This window comes from Papaver somniferum, chromosome 11 (genome assembly GCF_003573695.1).
Source record: "Papaver somniferum cultivar HN1 chromosome 11, ASM357369v1, whole genome shotgun sequence".
Classification (NCBI taxonomy): domain Eukaryota; kingdom Viridiplantae; phylum Streptophyta; class Magnoliopsida; order Ranunculales; family Papaveraceae; genus Papaver; species Papaver somniferum.
In genome coordinates, this window is record NC_039368.1 from 32883244 (window position 1) to 32904998 (window position 21755).

General features: G+C 37.5%; 1 protein-coding gene across 1 annotated transcript; it reads left to right on the forward strand.

The window, feature by feature from the left end:
- The first annotated feature begins 18278 nt into the window (after positions 1–18278).
- Positions 18279–21509, forward strand: LOC113321619 (F-box/kelch-repeat protein At3g06240-like). The gene is made up of 2 exons (XM_026569519.1): positions 18279–19793; positions 21047–21509. The coding sequence occupies exon 1, from the start codon at positions 18418–18420 to the stop codon at positions 19321–19323; it is 906 nt and encodes a 301-aa protein (XP_026425304.1). The 5' UTR covers positions 18279–18417; the 3' UTR covers positions 19324–19793; positions 21047–21509.
- Positions 21510–21755: the final 246 nt, after the last annotated feature.

The following is a 21755-nucleotide window of genomic DNA, read 5'->3' on the forward strand; positions in this document are numbered from 1 at the left end:
ATATGATAAATACGATAATAGAAAATCACACACGGCACAAAGATTACGTGGTTCACCTTTTGTAGGCTACATCTACGGCCAAAACCATCCCGAAAATCTTCATTATCATAACAAGTTATTACATCGTCACACATCATATAATCAACTAGTTATATAACCCACTAGCGCTAAACGTTAGAAACAGTAAGACATATTGCGAAGAGTTTACCTCTACATTTATTTTTCTTCTTCCATAAACCTCCACCGCCATGGTTGCTTCGACTTTAGACAAGAACATCATGAGTTATAGCTTCCCTCATATGAACCCTTGAAACCCTAGATTTCTCCCATACCCGTTCTCACTACAAGTCACTCTTCTCACAACGATTTTGCACCATCACCAACCATTGTAGGACACAACGGTTGTGACCCAAACACTCTCATAAAGACAGGATTCTACAAGAGAATGAATTTCTACTCACAATATAAGCCCTCTTATATAGTAGACAAATCCTTGCTTCCCAAGTCTTAGGACTCCTAAAAATAGATTCACACCTTAATTAGGAAATCCTAAAACTGGAAAATACTCCTCCAAACCGTCATACAAGTTTCCTAATCCAAACAAACATTGTAGACATTCCAAACCCGAAACTACCCTTTAGCCACGGTTTGACAGCATTAGATCACTATTTCTGCTTCAAAAACTGTCAGTTAAAGTCCAATTTCAGCCCTATAGTTTTGTATACGTAACAAAACCCTAACAATCACCACCTTTTGTGACGTGAACAAAACCATCGTCTTCACTCCAGCAAGGCCTGAATGTTTACCTCCTTTTATGAGGTCATCCTCTCGGATATCATAACTAGCACGAATCAAAATTGTCTTGTACTTTGAGCTTGAACCACCACCTAAGCCAAATTCCTCCTTTGCACTTGCACCACCGGAATCGCTATTTGTCGATCTTCTAGCATCACCACAAACAAATTCTTCATATAATTTATATAAGTTTCCGTATGACTTGGATCAAACTACTTCGTCGCCATGACCACCCATTATCTCACCTTAGTAGAATACTTCTTCTTCGACACATGTCTAACACTTGACATTATTTGATCTGAGCCATCAAACAATTCCAGACGTATTTCACCAACTCCAAGAACGAACAATCTTGAGTCATCCTCCATGTAGACAAAACGTGCTACAAACTTCATATGTTGTGTATGAACGATTGTCACTTTACACCACCATGATTCAAAACATTCTCCTGACAATATTTGCAGCCGCCAGTTGAACCCACGAACGATCTTCTCTTGCAAAGAAAACACCTCAACACGAATCATAGTCACATCAAGCAAAGTTGTCGAATCTTTCTTGATATTGTCATATTCTTTGTTCGGTCTTCAATTACTCATCATCTTCACAATCTATATCATTCCGCTACGAACCAAGATTTTCTCTTCCTTGAGATCTCTTGTTCGAATTACCAAATGACTGTCATCTTTATCCACCTTCACTGCACCACTTGTCGGGAAACCGAGGTTACATTAATCTCGAACATACATGTTTCCATAGAAGTCAGTTCCATGAAACATCCTACTTTAGATAACTAGCTCGAATCCTCCAGTTACATATTTAAATTAGCATGATCGGAGAATACTAGCATGAATATATGATAAATACGATAATAGAAAATCACACACGGCACAAAGATTACGTGGTTCACCTTTTGTAGGCTACATCCACGGCTAAAACCATCCCGAAAATCTTCATTATCATAACAAGTTATTACATCGTCACACATCATATAATCAACTAGTTATATAACCCACTAGCGCTAAACGTTATAAACAATAAGACATATTTCGAAGAGTTTACCTCTTCATTTATTTTTCTTCTTCCATAAACCTCCACCGCCATGGTTGCTTCGACTTTAGACAAGAACATGAAGAACATCATGAGTTATAGCTTCCCCCATATGAACCCTTGAAACCCTAGATTTCTCCCATACCCGTTCTCACTACAAGTCACTCTTCTCACAAAGATTTTGCACCATCACCAACCATTGTAGGACACAACGGTTGTGACCCAAACACTCTCATAAAGAGAGGATTCTACAGGAGAATGAATTTCTACTCACAATAAAAGCCCTCTTATATAGTAGACAAATCCTTGCTTCCCAAGTCTTAGGAATCCTAAAAATTGACTCACACCTTAATTAGGAAATCCTAAACTTTGAAAATACTCCTCCAAACCGTCATACAAGTTTCATAATCCAAACAAACATTGTAGACATTCCAAACCCGAAACTACCCTTTAGCCACGGTTTGACAGCATTAGATCACTATTTCTGCTTCAAAAACTGTCAGTTAAAGTCCAATTTCAGCCCTATAGTTTTGTATACGTAACAAAACCCTAACAATCACCACCTTTTGTGACGTGAACAAAACCATCGTCTTCACTCCAGCAAGGCCTGAATGTTTACCTCCTTTTATGAGGTCATCCTCTCGGATATCATCACTAGCACGAATCAAAATTGTCTTGTACTTTGAGCTTGAACCACCACCTAAGCCAAATTCCTCATTTGAACTTGCACCACCGCAATCGCTATTTGTCGATCTTCTAGCATCACCACAAACAAATTCTTCATATAATTTATATAAGTTTCTGCATGACTTGCATCAAACTACTTCGTCGCCATGACCACTCATTATCCCACCTTAGCAGAATACTTCTTCTTCGACACATGTCTAACACTTGACATTATTTGATCTGGGACATCAAACAATTCCAGATGGATTTAACCAACTCCAAGAACCAACAATCTTGAGTCATACTCCATGTAGACAAAACGTGCTACAAACTTCATATGTTATGTATGAACGATTGTCACTTAGAACCACCATGATTCAAAACATTCTTCTGACAATATTTGCAGCCGCCAGTTGAACCCATGAACGATCTTTTCTTGCAAAGAAAACACCTCAACACGAATCATAGTCACATCAAGCAAAGTTGTTGAATCTTTCTTGATATCGTCCTATATTTTGTTGGTCTTGAATTACTCATCATCTTCACGATCTATATCATTCCGCTACGAACTAAGATTTTCTCTTCCTTGAGATCTCTTGTTCGAATTACCAAATCATTGTCATCTTTATCCACCTTCACCGCACCACTTTTCGGGAAACCGAGGTTACGTTAATCTCGAACAGGCATGTTTCCGTAGAAGTCAGTTCCATGAAACATCGTACTTTAGATAACTAGCTCGAATCCTCCACTTACATCTTTAGATTAGCATGATCAGATAATACTAGCATGAATATATGATAAATACGATAATAGAAAATCACACACGGCATAAAGATTACGTGGTTAACCTTTTATAGGCTACATCCACGGCCAAAACCACCCCGAGAATCTTCATTATCATAACAAGTTATTACATCGTTACACATTATATAATCAACTATTTATATAACCCACTAGCGGTAAACGTTAGAAACAATAAGACATATTGCGAAGAGTTTACCTCTTAATTTATTCTTCTTCTTCCATAAACCTCCACCGCCATGGTTTCTTCGACTTTAGACAAGAACATGAAGAACATCATGAGTTCTAGCTTCCCCCACATGAACCCTTGAAACCCTAGATTTCTCCCATACCCGTTCTCATTACACGTCACTCTTCTCACAAAGATTTTTCACCATCACCATCCATTGTAGGACACAACGGTTGTGACCCAAACACTCTCATAAAGAGAGGATTCTACAAGAGAATGAATTTCTACTCATAATATAAGCCCTCTTATATAGTAGACAAATCCTTGCTTCCCATGTCTTAGGACTCCTAAAAATAGACTCACACCTTAATTTGGAAATCCTAAACTTGGAAAATACTCCTCCAAACCGTCATACAAGTTTCCTAATCCAAATTGTGGACATTCCAAACCCGAAACTACCCTTTAGCCACGGTTTTGACAGCATTAGATCACTATTTCTGCTTCAAAAACTGTCACCTAAAGTCCAATTTCAGCCCTATAGTTTTGTATACGGAACAAAACCCCAACAATCACCACCTTTTGTGACGTGAACAAAACCATCGTCTTCACTCCAGCAAGGCATGAATGTTTACCACCTTTTATGAGGTCATCCTCTCGAATATCATCACTAGCACGAATCAAAATTGTCTTGTACTTTAAGCTTGAACCACCACCTAAGCCAAATTCCTCATTTGCACTTGCACCACCGGAATCGCTATTTGTCGATCTTCTAGCATCACCACAAACAAATTCTTCATATAATTTATATAAGTTTCTGCATGACTTGCATCAAACTACTTCGTCGCCATGACCACTCATTATCCCACCTTAGCAGAATACTTCTTCTTCGACACATGTCTAACACTTGACATTATTTGATCTGGGCCATCAAACAATTCCAGATGGATTTAACCAACTCCAAGAACCAACAATCTTGAGTCATACTCCATGTAGACAAAACGTGCTATAAACTTCATATGTTGTGTATGAACGATTGTCACTTAGCACCACCATGATTCAAAACATTCTTCTGACAATATTTGCAGATGCCAGTTTAACCCACAAACGATCTTCTCTTGCAAAGAAAACACCTTCAACACGAATCATAGTCACATCAAGCAAAGTTGTCGAATCTTTCTTGATATCGTCCTATATTTTGTTCGGTCTTGAATTACTCATCATCTTCACGATCTATATCATTCCGCTACGAACTAAGATTTTCTCTTCCTTGAGATCTCTTATTCAAATTACCAAATCACTGTCATCTTTATCCACCTTCACCGCACCACTTGTCGGGAAACCGAGGTTACGTTAATCTCGAACAGGCATGTTTCCATAGAAGTCAGTTCCATGAAACATCCTACTTTAGATAACTAGCTCGAATCCTCCACTTACATCTTTAGATTAGCATGATCGGATAATACTAGCATGAATATATGATATATACGATAATAAAAAATCACCCACGGCACAAAGATTACGTGGTTCACCTTTTGTAGGCTACATGCACGGCCAAAACCACCCCGAGAATCTTCATTATCATAACAAGTTATTACATCGTCACACATCATATAATCAACTAGTTATATAACCCACTAGCGCTAAACGTTAGAAACAATAAGACATATTGCGAAGAGTTTACCTCTTCATTTATTTTTCTTCTTCCATAAACCTCCACCGCCATGGTTGCTTCGACTTTAGTCAAGAACATGAAGAAAATCATGAGTTCTAGCTTCCCCCATATGAACCCTTGAAACCCTAGATTTCTCCCATACCCGTTCTCACTACAAGTCACTCTTCTCACAAAGATTTTGCACCATCACCAACCATTGTAAGACACAACGGTTGTGACCCGAACACTCTCATAAAGAGAGGATTCTACAAGAGAATGAATTTCTACTCACAATATAAGCCCTCTTATATAGTAGACAAATCCTTGCTTCCCAAGTCTTAGGACTCCTAAAAATAGACTCACACCTTAATTTGGAAATCCTAAACTTGGAAAATACTCCTCCAAACCGTCATACAAGTTTCCTAATCCAAACAAACCTTGTAGACATTCCAAACCCGAAACTACCCTTTAGACACGATTTTGATAGCATTAGATCACTATTTCTGCTTCAAAAACTGTCACCTAAAGTCCAATTTCAGCCCTATTGTTTTGTATACGGAACAAAACACCAACAATCACCACCTTTTGTGACGTGAACAAAACCATCATATTCACTCCTGCAAGGCATGAATGTTTACCACCTTTTATGAGGTCATCCTATCGGATATCATCACTAGCACGCATCAAAATTGTCTTGTACTTTGATCTTGAACCATAATCTAAGCCAAATTCCTCCTTTGCACTTGCACCACCGGAATCTCTATTTGTCGTTCTTCTAGCATCACCACAAACAACTTCTTCATATAATTTATATAAGTTTCCGTATGACTTGCATCAAACTACTTCGTCGCCATGACCACTCATTATCTCACCTTAGTAGAATACTTCTTCTTCGACACATGTCTAACACTTGACATTATTTGATCTGAGCCATCAAACAATTCCAGACGGATTTCACCAACTCCAAGAACCAACAATCTTGAGTCATCCTCCATGTAGACAAAACGTGCTACAAACTTCATATGTTGTGTATGAACGATTGTCACTTTACACCACCATGATTCAAAACATTCTCCTCACAATATTTGCAGCCGCCAGTTGAACACACAAACGATGCATAGAAAACACCTCAACACGAATCATAGTCACATCAAGCAAAGTTGTCGAATCTTTCTTGATATCGTCCTATTCTTTGTTCGGTCTTGAATTACTCATCATCTTCACGATCTATATCGTTCCGCTACGAACCAAGATTTTCTCTTCTTTGAGATCTCTTGTTCAAATTACCAAATGACTGTCATCTTTATCCACCTTCACCGCACCACTTTTCGGGAAACCGAGGTTACGTTAATCTCGAACAGACATGTTTCCATAGAAGTCAGTTCCATGAAACATCCTACTTTATATAACTAGCTTGAATCATCCACTTACATATTTAGATTAGCATGATCGGATAATACTAGCATGAATATATTATAAATACGATAATAGAAAATCACACACGGCACAAAGATTACGTGGTTCACCTTTTGTAGGCTACATCCACGGCCAAAACCATCCCGAAAATCCTCATTATCATAACAAGTTATTACATCGTCACACATCATATAATCAACTAGTTACACCCACTAGCGCTAAACGTTAGAAACAATAAGACATATTGCAAAGAGTTTACCTCTTCATTTATTTTTCTTCTTCCATAAACCTCCACCGCCATGGTTGCTTCGACTTTAGACAAGAACATGAAGAACATCATGAGTTATAGATTCCCCAATTTGAACCCTAGAAACCCTAGATTTCTCCCATACCCGTTCTCACTACAAGTCACTCTTTTCACAAAGATTTTGCACCATCACCAACCATTGTAGGACACAACAGTTGTGACCCAAACACTCTCATAACGAGAGGATTCTACAAGAGAATGAATTTCTACTCACAATATAAGCCCTCTTATATAGTAGACAAATCCTTGCTTCCCAAGTCTTAGGACTCCTAAAAATAGACTCACACCTTAATTTGGAAATCCTAAACTTGGAAAATACTCCTCCAAACCGTCATACAAGTTTCCTAATCCAAACAAACCTTGTAGACATTCCAAACCCGAAACTACCCTTTAGCCACGATTTTGATAGCATTAGATCACTATTTCTGCTTCAAAAACTGTCACCTTAAGTCAAATTTCAGCCCTATTGTTTTGTATACGGAACAAAACCCCAACAATCACCACCTTTTGTGACGTGAACAAAACCATCGTATTCACTCCTGCAAGGCATGAATGTTTACCACCTTTTATGAGGTCATCCTCTCGGATATCATCACTAGCACGAATCAAAATTGTCTTGTACTTTGAGCTTGAAAAACCACCTAAGCCAAATTCCTCCTTTGCACTTGCACCACCGAAATCTCTATTTGTCATTCTTCTAGCATCACCACAAACAACTTCTTCATATAATTTATATAAGTTTCCGTATGACTTGCATCAAACTACTTCGTCGCCATGACCACTCATTATCTCACCTTAGTAGAATACTTCTTCTTCGACACATGTCTAACACTTGACATTATTTGATCTGAGCCATCAAACAATTCCAGACGGATTTCACCAACTCCAAGAACCAACAATCTTGAGTCATCCTACATGTAGACAAAACGTGCTACAAACTTCATATGTTGTGTATGAACGATTGTCACTTTACACCACCATGATTCAAAACTTGCTCCTCACAATATTTGCAGCCGCCAGTTGAACCCACAAACGATTCTCTTGCAAAGAAAACACCTCAACACGAATCATAGTCACATCAAGCAAAGTTGTCGAATCTTTCTTGATATCGTCCTATTCTTTGTTCGGTCTTGAATTACTCATCATCTTCACGATCTATATCGTTCCGCTACGAACCAAGATTTTCTCTTCTTTGAGATCTCTTGTTCAAATTACCAAATGACTGTCATCTTTATCCACCTTCACCGCACCACTTTTCGGGAAACCGAGATTACGTTAATCTCGAACAGGCATGTTTCCATAGAAGTCAGTTCCATGAAACATCCTACTTTAGATAACTAGCTTGAATCCTCCACTTACATATTTAGATTAGCATGATCGGATAATACTAGCATGAATATATTATAAATACGATAATAGAAAATCACACACGGCACAAAGATTACGTGGTTCACCTTTTGTAGGCTACATCCACGGCCAAAACCATCCCGAAAATCTTCATTATCATAACAAGTTATTACATCGTCACACATCATATAATCAACTAGTTATATAACCCACTAGCGCTAAACTTTAGAAACAATAAGACATATTGCGAAGAGTTTACCTCTTCATTTATTTTTCTTCTTCCATAAACCTCCACCGCCATGGTTGCTTCGACTTTAGACAAGAACATGAAGAACATCATGAGTTATAGATTCCCCCATATGAACCCTAGAAACCCTAGATTTCTCCCATACCCGTTCTCACTACAAGTCACTCTTCTCACAAAGATTTTGCACCATCACCAACCATTGTAGGACACAACAGTTGTGACCCAAACACTCTCATAACAAGAGGATTCTACAAGAGAATGAATTTCTACTCACAATATAAGCCCTCTTATATAGTAGACAAATCCTTGCTTCCCAAGTCTTAGGACTCCTAAAAATAGACTCACACCTTAATTAGGAAATCCTTAACTTGGAAAATACTCCTCCAAACCGTCATACAAGTTTCATAATCCAAACAAACATTGTAGACATTCCAAACCCGAAACCACCCTTTAGCCACGGTTTGACAGCATTAGATTACTATTTCTGCTTCAAAAACTGTCACCTAAAGTCCAATTTCAGCCCTATAGTTTTGTATACGGAACAAAACCCTAACAATCACCACCTTTTGTGACGTGAACAAAACCATCGTCTTCACTCCAGCAAGGCCTGAATGTTTACCACCTTTTATGAGGTCATCCTCTCGGATATCATCACTAGCACGAATCAAAATTGTCTTGTACTTTGAGCTTGAACCACCACCTAAGCCAAATTCCTCATTTGCACTTGCACCACCGGAATCGCTATTTGTCGATCTTCTAGCATCACCTCAAACAAATTCTTCATATAATTTATATAAGTTTCTGCATGAATTGCATCAAACTACTTCGTAGCCATGACCACTCATTATCCCACCTTAGTAGAATATTTCTTCTTCGACACATGTCTAACACTTGACATTATTTGATCTGAGCCATCAAACAATTCCAGATGGATTTAACCAACTCCAAGAACCAACAATCTTGAGTCATCCTCCATGTAGAAAAAACGTGCTATAAACTTCATATGTTATGTATGAACGATTGTCACTTAGCACCACCATGATTCAAAACATTCTCCTGACAATATTTGCAGCCGCAAGTTGAACCAATAAACGATCTTCTCTTGCAAAGAAAACACCTCAACACGAATCATAGTCATATCAAGCAAAGTTGTTGAACCTTTCTTGATATCGTCCTATTCTTTGTTCGGTCTTGAATTACTCATCATCTTCACGATCTATATCATTCCGCTACGAACCAAGATTTTCTCTTCCTTGAGATATCTTGTTCGAATTACCATATCACTGTCATCTTTATCCACCTTCACCGTACCACTTGTCGGGAAACCGAGGTTACGTTAATCTCGAACAGGCATGTTTCCATAGAAGTCAGTTCCATGAAAAATCCTACTTTAGATAACTAGCTCGAATCCTCCACTTACATCTTTAGATTAGCATGATCGGATAATACTAGCATGAATATATGATATATACGATAATAGAAAATCACCCACGGCACAAATATTACGTGGTTCACCTTTTGTAGGCTACATCCACGGCCAAAACCACCCCGAGAATCTTCATTATCATAACAAGTTATTACATCGTTACACATCATATAATCAACTAGTTATATAACCCACTAGCGCTAAACGTTAGAAACAATAAGACATATTGCGAAGAGTTTACCTCTTCATTTATTCTTCTTCTTTCATAAACCTCCACCGCCATGGTTTCTTCGACTTTAGACAAGAACATGAAGAACATCATGAGTTCTAGCTTCCCCCATATGAACCCTTGAAACCCTAGATTTCTCCCATACCCGTTCTCACTACATGTCACTCTTCTCACAAAGATTTTGCACCATCACCATTCATTGTAGGACACAACGGTTGTGACCCAAACACTCTCATAAAGAGAAGATTCTACAAGAGAATGAATTTCTACTCACAATAAAAGCCCTCTTATATAGTAGACAAATCCTTGCTTCCCAAGTCTTAGGACTTCTAAAAATAGACTCACACCTTAATTTGGAAATCCTAAACTTGGAAAATACTCCTCCAAACCGTCATACAAGTTTCCTAATCCAAACAAACCTTGTAGACATTCCAAACCTGAAACTACCCTTTAGCCACGGTTTTGACAGCATTAGATCACTATTTCTACTTCAAAAACTGTCACCTAAAGTCCAATTTCAGCCCTATAGTTTTGTATACGGAACAAAACCCCAACAATCACCACCTTTTGTGACGTGAACAAAACCATCGTCTTCACTCCAGCAAGGCATGAATGTTTACCACCTTTTATGAGGTCATCCTCTCGGATATCATCACTAGCACGAATCAAAATTGTCTTGTACTTTCAGCTTGAACCACCACCTAAGCCAAATTCCTCCTTTGCACTTGCACCACCAGAATCGCTATTTGTCGATCTTCTAGCATCACCACAAACAACTTCTTCATATAATTTATATAAGTTTCTGCATGACTTGCATCAAACTACTTCGTCGCCATGACCACTCATTATCCCACCTTAGTAGAATACTTCTTCTTCGACACATCTCTAATACTTGACATTATTTGATCTTAGCCATCAAACAATTCCAGACGGATTTCACCAACTCCAAGAACCAAAAATCTTGAGTCATCCTCCCTGTAGACAAAACGTGCTACAAACTTCATATATTGTGTATAAACGATTGTCACTTAGCACCATCATGATTCAAAACATTCTCCTGACCATATTTGCAGACGCCAGTTGAGCCCACAAACGATCTTCTCTTGCAAAGAAAACACCTTCAACACGAATCATAGTCACATCAAGCAAAGTTGTCGAGTCTTTCTTGATATCGTCATATTCTTTGTTCGGTCTTGAATTACTCATCATCTTCACAATCTATATCATTCCGCTACGAACCAATATTTTCTCTTCTTTGAGATCTCTTGTTCAAATTACCAAATCACTGTCATCTTTATCCACCTTCACCGCACCACTTGTCGAGAAACCGAGGTTATGTTAATCTCGAACAAGCATGTTTCCGTAGAAGTCAGTTCCACGAAACATCTTACTTTAGATAACTAGCTCGAATCCTCCACTTACATCTTTAGATTAACATGATCAGATAATACTAGCACGAATAAATGATAAATACGATAATATAAAATCACACACGACACAAATATTACGTGGTTCACCTTTTGTAGGCTACATCCACGGCCAAAACCACCCCGAGAATCTTCATTATCATAACAAGTTATTACATCGTCACACATCATATAATCAACTAGTTATATAACCCACTAGCGCTAAACGTTAGAAACAATAAGACATATTGCGAAGAGTTTTCCTCTTCCTTTATTCTTCTTCTTCCATAAACCTCCACCGCCATGGTTGCTTCGACTTTAGACAAGAACATGAAGAACATCATGAGTTCTAGCTTCCCCCATATGAACCCTAGAAACCCTAGATTTCTCCCATACCCGTTCTCACTACAAGTCACTCTTCTTACAAATATTTTGCACCATCACCAACCATTGTAGGACAAAACGGTTGTAACCCAAATACTCTCATAAAGAGAGGATTCTACAAGAGAATGAATTTCTACTCACAATATAAGCCCTCTTATATAGTAGACAAATCCTTGCTTCCCAAGTCTTAGGACTCCTAAAAATAGACTCACACCTTAATTAGAAAATCCTAAACTTGGAAAATACTCCTCCAAACCGTCATACAAGTTTCCTAATCCAAACAAACCTGTAGACATTCCAAACCCGAAATTACCCTTTAGCCACGGTTTTCACAGCATTAGATCACTATTTCTGCTTCAAAAAATGTCACCTAAAGTCCAATTTCAGCCCTATAGTTTTGTATACGGAACAAAACCCCAACAGGAACCATGTTAATTACATGCTTTATAATTGAGTGTAGAAGTGCATCGTAATCATGTATTGCATTTTATCCTATGAAAGGTGTATGACTTTTAAGATTCAATGAAATGGTTCTATGAAATCTGAAATTATTAAAAAAAAAAAGTTTGAGTCGTCGATATTAGAGACGTATGGAACAACGACTCTCGTTTAATATGAAAGGGTCGTCCGTATATAGTAATGCTAAACTGACGACCCTTAGAGTGGTAGCTACAGAGAGTAAAAGGTTTCTAGTCGCTGGGTTCTAAATATATTGAGTTAATGACTCTAGATGACATAAAATATGGAGTCGTCATCTTTTTCAAACTTGGTTAACGATTTTTCATAAATGCAGATTGGAGTTGTCAATGTTTGCAAACTTTATTGACGATTTTTCATAACTGAAGATTGGAGTCGTTTATTTATGTGCCAATTCACTGACGACTCTAAAGGGTCGTTAGTTAATTATACTCTCGACTTAACGACCCTCACTCTGAGTAGTTCCATATCGACCATGAATCGACCACTTGGAGCACCATTCAGACAATTTAAAGAATATAGGAAATTTACCTGATTGTTTTGAGATTTGGGTTCTTCATTTTGAGCATTGGTTCCTTCATTTTGAGCAAAAGGATCTTCATTTGCAACAATTATCAAAGCTTCCTCTATTAACATCTCTTCATCAAACATCCAATCCATAGGATTAGTTGAGACAATCTCACCATCAACACAATCATGTATGTTGTTTGAATCTTCACCTACATCATTTCCTCCACTAGAATCACTCATTTCAAATAACCTAAATTTTCCTCCAAAACTCACTTTGTTCCTCTCTCCAACACAAAAACACAATTTTCCAATTATCAAAATTTATTCCTTAAATCATATTTTAATCTAACTAATTTAATTACCAATTAATTAACTTAACTTAATTACTAATTACCACTAATGATTAGGGGTAGTTTAGTCATTTAAAAAGAATGGGGATAAGGGATAACCTCTAATTACTATTTCATGATCTTTTTTGTCCTGTAGCTAGGGGCACCCAATTATTTTCCAGGACCCCCAATTCAGCGGTGCAAAATAATTGCTCTGGCAGTAGTATTTTCACGAATCCCGAGGAATCTTAATGCTCCTTTAGTATACCAATATTAAACTTGGACCAAACTTAGAGGTCATGTAGAATAAAAAAATTAAAGAAGATAAATATAAAATTGATATTAAAATCAGATGTGTTTTTCCATGCCTGGCTAAAATTGGGGCCTAGACCACTTAATTGGGGCATATAGGTTTTTCCTTCTCACACCCCAAATTACTCTAGGCATCCAAACCTTATAAAAATACTAATTTACTCCCACATTAATTTCTAAAACTCACTCATATAAATTCTAATCTTTCTATTTTCAGTAAATCCAAAATCAAAAAAATCTAAACCTAAAAAATCTTTCCATTTCTATCATAAACTTAATTTCCAAATTCTCAAAACCCTAATCGATTTTTTTTTCAACCTCTACTCCGACGATCTTCGATCCAATCAAGAAGAAGGTAAATATCCATCAACCCATCTTATTATCTTATTGATTTACATCTTTAAATCATCGTTTTTGACAAATCAAAACTCTGATTACACCCAAAATCGGTTTTTATTGACCTATCGAATAAACTGATTCTTGATTTTTTTTCGACCATGAAGAGCATGCACAGTAATCGGTTTACATTAGGATTAACATTATTCGATTCTGGCTTAGAAATGAAATATGAAAATACATCGCCAGAATCGTTTTATATATGTAACATGTATAATCCGATTAATATAGTCTTTTCATCTTTCTTTCAGAATCGGATTTTATACATGTACCACATAAACCGATTTTAGTGGTCTCTTCAGAATCGGGTTACATATATTTCTTTATGTAGCGATTTTTAACTTGATTTTTGTTTATTTTTTGTGTAGAATGGACTTCGGACACCTACCATTCTACAATCGCGATTTAACCGTGGAGGATATCTTGAGGCAACCAAAAAGAGTGCCGGTGAGGAACCTATACAAGTTTGCATTCGGAGCTGAAACCCAGCTTGAAAAAGCTCTGGCATTGACTGATAAGCTTTCACTTGAAGAGCTTATTGAGGTCATCACCTTCGCCAGAATGAGGAGAAACATGATTTCATCTGGGAGGGAGGTCCATGCAGAAATGCAAGATATGTGGGAACTAATGGCTGAAGCACAAGCTGCTGCTCCTGATGGTGGTGATGTTGGTGCTCCTGCTGATGGTGGTGATGATGGTGCTGGTGCACCTGCTGATGGTGGTGCTGCTGGTGCTGGCGCTCCTGCTGATGGTGGTGATGCTGGTGCCGGTGCTCCTGTTGTTTACGTCTTATGTTTAAGTTTTAGATATTAAAAGTTTAAGTTTACAAGACTTGTGGTTATTTTAAGTTCTTAACACTCTTTTAAGGTTTTTATTTTGGATGATATCTGTGTTGAACTTGAAGCTTTAATTATAATTATGTGTTGCTCTGTAATTCTAGCTTGACATGTCAAGAATCAGTTTACTCGATATGTCATTATAAACCGATTATGCAGGCCAATCTTTCTGGATGTTATAGAATCGGATCACATATGGAAATATATAAACCAATTAGTGTCGGTGAAAATTCAAAATTTAAAATGACTCTAATCGGTTTACTTTGGTCGCAAGAAATACCGATTCCTTGTGGCATATAAACACAATCGGATTTTATAGTCCTTCTAAAAGACCGATTATTTCAAATTATTACACGTTTTTCAAAAAAATAGTTGTTTATGACTTTCTGTATAAATAGAAACCTCACCCTTGGACCCCATTTGCCCCAAAATTGATCATTTTATTCCCCTCACTCCATATACTCCACAGCTACTCATTTCATACATATACATACAAGAAATGGCATCATTCGACTCCGCGGAATATTTGGCAATCACGAAAGCATGGTATGCGAAAAATCGGCTTAGACGTCAATCCTCCGAAAGAGAGGATTCAACAACCTTATGGGTTAAAGTACACAACAAACTTATCCAAGAATTTGGAAATCCTAACGCAAGAAGTGTTCAAGCCATCCATGAAAGACACCTAGTCATCGAAAATGCGATACTTGTTTTTTTAGCTCCCCAATCTCTGATTTTTAACGCTTGCCCCTTCACCTTGTCCATTGCATAATTTGTAAGTAATTTTGTGGTTTTTTTTACATACCCCATGTTGCGTTATCTTCCAAAGAAACACCACTAACAAATGTAAGCTTGTTTTTGTATCACGAAGTCGTGAAAGCGCGCTACTTGGAAGTAAAGGGGGGAGCATTCGCATTCGATGCAAGCTACCACTTCTTGGCAGATAGAATCCCGGAGGATAACCTGGAATACTTGGATGCGATATCGTCTTCTTCGGATGAAGATTGATGGCTTTAGAAGTTTTTGTAAAGGTTTTATGGGTAGACCTCTATGTAAACCCTCACGAGACTATAACTCGTCCACTAGGGTCGCCTAGGAGTTGAAAGGCTTGATGCATGTGTTAAATGCATCCTACAATAATAATGCGATGAATGGAAATTGGTAATGAAAGGAAACAATCGGTTTATATATGTCATAAGAAAAATACGATTTTCATAATCGGATTATAAGACATGTCAAAGTAAACCGATTCTGGATGTCCTCTGGTAATTCCAAACACCAATCCAGAATCGGTTTACAAGTGAATGAACATAAACCGATTCTGTGTAACTTTTACGAAAAAAAATCAAAATGTTGATGTTTTGATGAACTCTCTAACATTAATTAATCTCACATCCAAAACAAAATTAATCCCTAATATGATTAATTAGTGTTAATTAATCAGGAGTAAAATAGGTAGTTTGGTAATTATTTTGATAAGGGGTGGTGTGAAGTGATTTTTAGTGATCTTTTTGTCATCTAGTTATGGGCCCCAATTTAGCCATGTTTCCATCTACAAGACCTTGGATATGTACGAAAATATAGATACATTATTTGTATTACACTTTCACAAAATAAAAGTTCTGTTTTACTTTGGATTTCAACAGAAACTTTTCGTGAACGATCCTTGTTCATACAGACATCCGATAAATCTTAGAGTGTACGATTAAGAGTGAGCAGAGGTCACATCAACGTCGTCACATTCCTTTCTACGGAGTCCGAGATCAGGGAAGAAGACAAGAAAATAAGAAAAAAAAATACAAAACTTCTTATACAACTGTTATCTATTGGATTAGATAATATGTATATATAGATGTTCTTTATGTACTATTATTGATTTGATTACAAAACAATCAACCTAATAACCGAAGAAAGACTCTTTTGGGTAAAAGAAAAAAAAAATATAAAAGAAAAAAAATAGTAAAAAGAAAACTAGGGTTTATAAGTGAAAATTTACCGATTAGTGGTAGAGCAAAGTGCTGATGACATAGTGTGAAAAATAGAAAAATACAGAGAGAAGGAGAATTCTTATTAATGTGTAGAACAAGAAGGGAGAATACAGCCTCTATATATATAGGCTAGACACAAGGGCATCTAAGTAAAATAAACGTAAAATCCTAGATATTCCCTATATTACAACCCGTGCAATACACGTTTATAACACATCACATGTTATAAAATCTTATAATTATTTTAAATCTAACAGGATTCTCACGGGTTCTTAAGAGTGCTGCATCTTATCCAAAATTCATCGGATCCCAAAAATATCCGCACCCAATCCACTAATGAACGGTCCAGATATCAATTGGCAAAAATGCGATTGGGCCGGATGGAAACCATGGATTGTCCGCCCGAATACTCACCCCTACTGGGACCGACACACATACTGACTTGGGCCTCGATGTACTATGGATGGTCATCTTCTTCATCTAAACATTTATTGGAGGGAGTAGGGGTGTGCATACAATCCGGAACCGCGGATTTCATCCGCAACCTTCCGCAAAATTGCAGGTGAAAATCAATCCGCAAGAGTCTATGGACCGGTCACGGTGAATTTTCAAATCCGCAAGGTTTAGCGGTTTGGTTGCGGTTGATTTTGTAAATCCACGAATTTATCCGCACCGTAGGGTATTGAAGAAATTTTATAAAACAAAAAGTATCTAAGATACAAATAAGGAAATCCTATATAACACAAAGGTAAAAAATAGTAAAAAAGGTAATTAGTTTCGAATGTATGGATAAAGCACATACGAACAACACAAGGTCACACCATTAAAAAAAAGTACACGGAACTTACATGCTAGCAAAATCTAACCTACCAGAACTTTCTTATACAGTTTGTAAGCAAAAACCATGAAGTAAGAGAAAGAGTATACCTAAACCGACCTGGCAACGATAACCGAACAGTGAAACAAACTTGGCAGACAATTTCGGTTTTTACCCTAGAATCTGGTTATCCTACAATCTGCAGTTCAATTCTTGCGTTCTATGCTCTTTATTTCTGTTTCGGTAAGTTTATCATTATGGTGCTTCCTTGATATTGCATAAATTGCTCGGACACAATGATTCCAAAACCTCAACCAATACCATGGTTGGATGAGGTAGAGGTCGTGTAAAAGGTGATGAAAACCAAACACACTTGATATAGCGTCGACTTGTCATCGATGTGCAAACGCTACAGCAGCAAGGACATGAATGGAGGTGCTCCATTAAAATTATTACTCTTTCGTATTAAGAGTCGTCTGTATTAAATTCTGATTTTATACTTGTATTTATTTTTATTTACTTTTTTTTTTCTTTTAACTAAATTCACGGTTAATCCGCATCCGGCCCGTACAATCCGCTGATCCGTAGAGGTCAAATCCGCGGATGATTGGGCCAGTCACGGTTCAATTTTTCAAATCCGCAACTTTGACGGTTTGATTGCGAGTGACCCCTAATCCGCAACCGTCCGTCCATTGCACACCCGTAGAGGGAGAGACGGAGAGAGTAACCAAAAGAGAGCCGAAAGAAACACAGCACAGTTAAACCCTAAGTTCCTGACCGCTGTTCCCCCTCAATTTTAGTGGCTATGATCAAGAAGAAATCTAAAATCACAGTTCAATTGATGGCATCAATGATGAAGAAATGGATTTTTACATACAGCAGAAGAAGAAGAGCAAGAAAAGGAGGAAAGCGGGAAGAACAGGAGTAGTAGTAGAACGGAGACATCTTCCAGAGGAGATCATCATGGACATCCTCACAAGGTTACCAGTTAAATCCATCTTAAGATTCAGATCTGTTTGCAAGAACTGGTACCATCTGTTCAGAAACCCTGATTTTATTAAAATGCATTTATACCATTCTAATCGAATGAACTACTTTAGTCTCATCCTTACCAAATACGATGATGATGGTTTTGCTACATTTCCTTCAGTTGATTACAACCACTCATTGTCTTTATTTGATCAGCGTGTGAAGTTTTGTTGTCCATTGAAGTACCGCCAATGCTTAGTCGAAATCCTTGGCTCTTGTAACGGTTTGATCTGCCTTAAATCAAAACCTAAAGTGGTTTGCATTTGGAACCCATGTACGAATGAGTACGTGAAATTACCACGAGTTTCAGGTATTCCTAGTATTAGAAGCTATGGGTTTGGTTACGATTGCAAGACTTGTGATTACAAGGTAGTGAGAATTGTTACTGGTGATTGGGATTCTTTTTCGCGCGTCATAGTTCATACTTTAGGAAGAGACTCGTGGAGAATCCTCCAGGATATTCCTTATAGTATTTGTATCAGCAGAGAAAATGGGGTGCATTTAAATGGGGTTCTTCATTGGATGCTAAATCCTAGCAGCAGAGTCGATAAAGGAACTAGAGTTATTGTTTCTTTTGATATAGGTGACGAGAATTTCAAAGAAATGCAACTACCTTTCCTTTGTGTGAAAAACGTGGACGTGTGGATATATCTGATTTTGCTCTTTGTTTGTTGGGTGGTAACCTTTACTTACTTAGGAATCCGCTTGATAGTGCCAGTGTGGATGTATGGATTTTGAAGGAATATGGAGTGATGGATTCTTGGACTACACTTTTTAGCATTAGCACATTGAACACATGTATCAATTTGAGGCCAATACAGTCTTTTCAGAATGGTGAGATCTTACCATGTAAAGTCTGGGGTATTTTTTCAAACAAGCATAATGAGGATTTAATGTTGTATAACCCAATAAGCAGAAGAACGAAATTCATGGATACACATGCTTATCAAAAATTGGACAACGTGCACACTTATGTTGGTAGTCTAGTTTCTGTTAAATCAGTTTGTAATGTAGTCCAAGAAGAATCATTGGACGCAATAGTATGATGAATAGATAAAGGAGAAGATGGTTGATGTAAGTGTGTTTTCTAGAAACATGATGTTCCTGCGTTCATCTGTTGGGCAAACAATCCACACACAATGTACAAAAGATGGTAGAGATTGGATTTCAAAATGGTGTTCGAGTTTTACCCAAAATCAACATGTCTGGTAAGTTCTAATGTTCTATCTCTTTAACTATCTCTTTTGTGAATTTCTTTGAAATGTAGGATAAGAAGATAAGACTAGTCTCCAAAGCTAGACAACTGTTTGTTTATTTTTTGGTGGGAGCATTTAAGTGTAGTAAGACTTATGAGGGTGTTATGTTGTTTTCATGTGCTCTGATACTCGTCAATGCATTGAATTTCAAAACACAAATCTATTTAGATGCCATTTAGCAGCTGAGAGTAGAATTCCATGGCTATCTATGGCTCAGCTCAGTCCTAGCATATTGGTCTGTTGTGTCAATAGCAAAATGATATTCCCATGGCTTGTTTCCAGTGGCATATGTTCCGTTTGGCTTCAATGTATCTTCAAATAAGATCAAATCGTAAATTGTTTAGAACTGCTCACTGATTCTAATAAGATATCAGTCGGAGACTTGGAGTGGTCCATCCGGATTGATTGAGTAATTCCTCAACTGGGCTTTACGGGTCAAAACTATTCTCTGAACTGCTAGGTCCATTGTAAACCCAGGTAGCAAAAATACGTAACCTGTAGTATAACATAATTGCTCGGATTAATTTTTTGAACATCAGAATTGCTTTTGTTACTTATTAGAATTTCTCCATCAAACTGACACCATCTCACTATAGAAATCATGGAAACCACATGCGTATCAATATTTGTGATGCAAGCTTTAAGTTTTATTTTCCTAGCCCGCTGAATTGCAAGGGTGAAAGCCTTGAATACTGATACTTGTGTAACTTGGGAACACCACATAATCACACGCCATGGACCAAATGAGTTACTAGAAACTGCAGCATCTCTGGATTTATCGCAGACATCCCCATCTACGTTTATTTGTACAATATGAAGAAGCAGGAGTGTTTCTGTATTATTTTCATAATTGATGAGTATAACTGTACCCAGATCAGTTGAAGGAGTAAAACAAAGATTCAACCACATTACTTTCACAGAAGATGTTGTCTGCATGGAGAATTCTTCATTGCAAACACCATGTTCTCTTCCATAAACTCCAAACTTGATAAGCTCCTAGCTGGATAGATCTGAATTTATTATTCCTTATGAGCGATCTAGCAATACATTGAGATACACTTGAGGCTTCATCCACTCTTGTTTCTAATTGATATAACTTACCTAGCCTTTGATACTAAACTGTATTACTGTGCCAATTGGCACATAACTGTATCATTATTTTTGTGTTCAAATTATTGCTAAACATAAAAAGAAAATATTTGCAGGACATACTGGATCATGGGTGGAAGCATATCCCGAGATTGTCACATGCGCAAATATATTTTGGCAACCAGCAGGAACTGCCTGGGAAGATCGTCTTGTGTCTGAACCAGGAACTGGACAGCTTAATCCTCGAAAGCCCAAAATTCATGAAGTCACTCACAGTGTCTTAAAAGACATGGCACCTCTCTTCCCTTAAGGTTTCTTCCTTACCTGGGCTTACAAAGTAATCTCTGGTTGTAAGAAAGCTGATCCAACATTCCAAAATTTTCTGTCAAATGGTGGAACCTTTTAATCAAATCCTCATATCGCCATCAACTCAACTCTCCCTTCCATCACATCCCTCAACTATACTAATGTTGTTTATTGGGAAGATGCCTTACTTGTCCATCCTTTGTTCCTCCCTAAAGACAGTGTAATTTTACAAACCTGGAACAATGGCCCAAACAACACGAAGCTAATTGTTTCTGCTGGTTATCGAGCTACTGTCTGATTTTTTTTACTTACTATGGTGTGTTATACCACCTGACGTAATAAGGGGCAAGCTCCTATTGGACATATGTAATTAGGGACAAGCTCCTGTTGGACAGGAGCTAAGGTTGTACTTTTCCTTGCTATTTAGTTCAGTGTTTTCCTTTCGTAAAAAACAAAAAAAACCTCTGGTCATGGTGTTGTTGGGAATGATAGTCGATATGATAAGCAAACACGGACGAC